Here is an 849-nt window from a genome sequence, read left to right as displayed (position 1 = left end):
TCAATTCAGAAAGATATATTCACAACTAGACATTTATGGAATGAAGCAACTTTACAGGCCAACTNTGATTCACGTGTTAAAACCTATGAGAAAATTAATGATACTCAATATATTGTTGAAACAGAAATTGAAGAAAAAGTGATTACTACCGAAGATAGTAAATCTACACGACTAACACCTAGTCATTTGGGATCATTCGTTTTATCTCACAGTAAAAAAATAATGAACAATTTCATTCACGTCATAAATGGATTTTATAAACCCGAAATATACTATACCGACACCGATAGTTTGTACATTTCATCCAAAAATTGGAAAAAACTAAACAGAGCTGGTTTGGTCTCCGAAAAAGACTATTGCAAAGGTAAAAACGATTACGGTGACGGTGGAATTATATTTGGTTTATATTTAGCACCAAAAGTCAAATACAACATCGTTTTGACTTCTGATGGTGTTTTGAAAGAAAAGAAAACGTTTAAAGGTTATTCTAATGATAAGATAAGTGTAGAAGATTACGTTCATTTAGCAAGCGGACATGATGTGTCGAACGAATTTAATAAACCATGGGAAAAAAGTTTCACCAATGGAGTAGTTATTCCAAATGATAAACAAACTAAAGTTTTTAGAAGTTATTTGAATAATGTTAAAAGAAAACCACCAAACAGTGAAGGAATTATGTATCCTTACAACGACAAAGATGAGTATAGTTTTGATGAAAACTATGAATTTGATGATTTCGATTATCTTACTATTCAAGAAGAGAATGAAGATTGTTTTAAATGAAGTTGAATGACAATTTCTTCGTTGCCAAAGTCTATGAACCTGTTTTTACCGTCTTGATTCCAGATA

At 30.9% G+C, this 849-nt stretch overlaps 1 protein-coding gene across 1 annotated transcript; it reads left to right on the top strand.

Moving 5' to 3' along the window:
* Nucleotides 1–222: 222 nt before the first annotated feature.
* Nucleotides 223–783, top strand: LOTGIDRAFT_176916 (hypothetical protein; the record flags this gene model as incomplete). Its single annotated transcript, XM_009064940.1, has 1 exon — nt 223–783. The coding sequence occupies one exon, from the start codon at nt 223–225 to the stop codon at nt 781–783; it is 561 nt and encodes a 186-aa protein (XP_009063188.1).
* Nucleotides 784–849: the final 66 nt, after the last annotated feature.

The sequence above is a fragment of the Lottia gigantea genome (assembly GCF_000327385.1).
Source record: "Lottia gigantea unplaced genomic scaffold LOTGIsca_6638, whole genome shotgun sequence".
Classification (NCBI taxonomy): Eukaryota; Metazoa; Mollusca; class Gastropoda; family Lottiidae; genus Lottia; species Lottia gigantea.
Note: the sequence above shows the minus strand (reverse complement) of the source record. Positions and strands in the feature narration are given on the sequence as shown.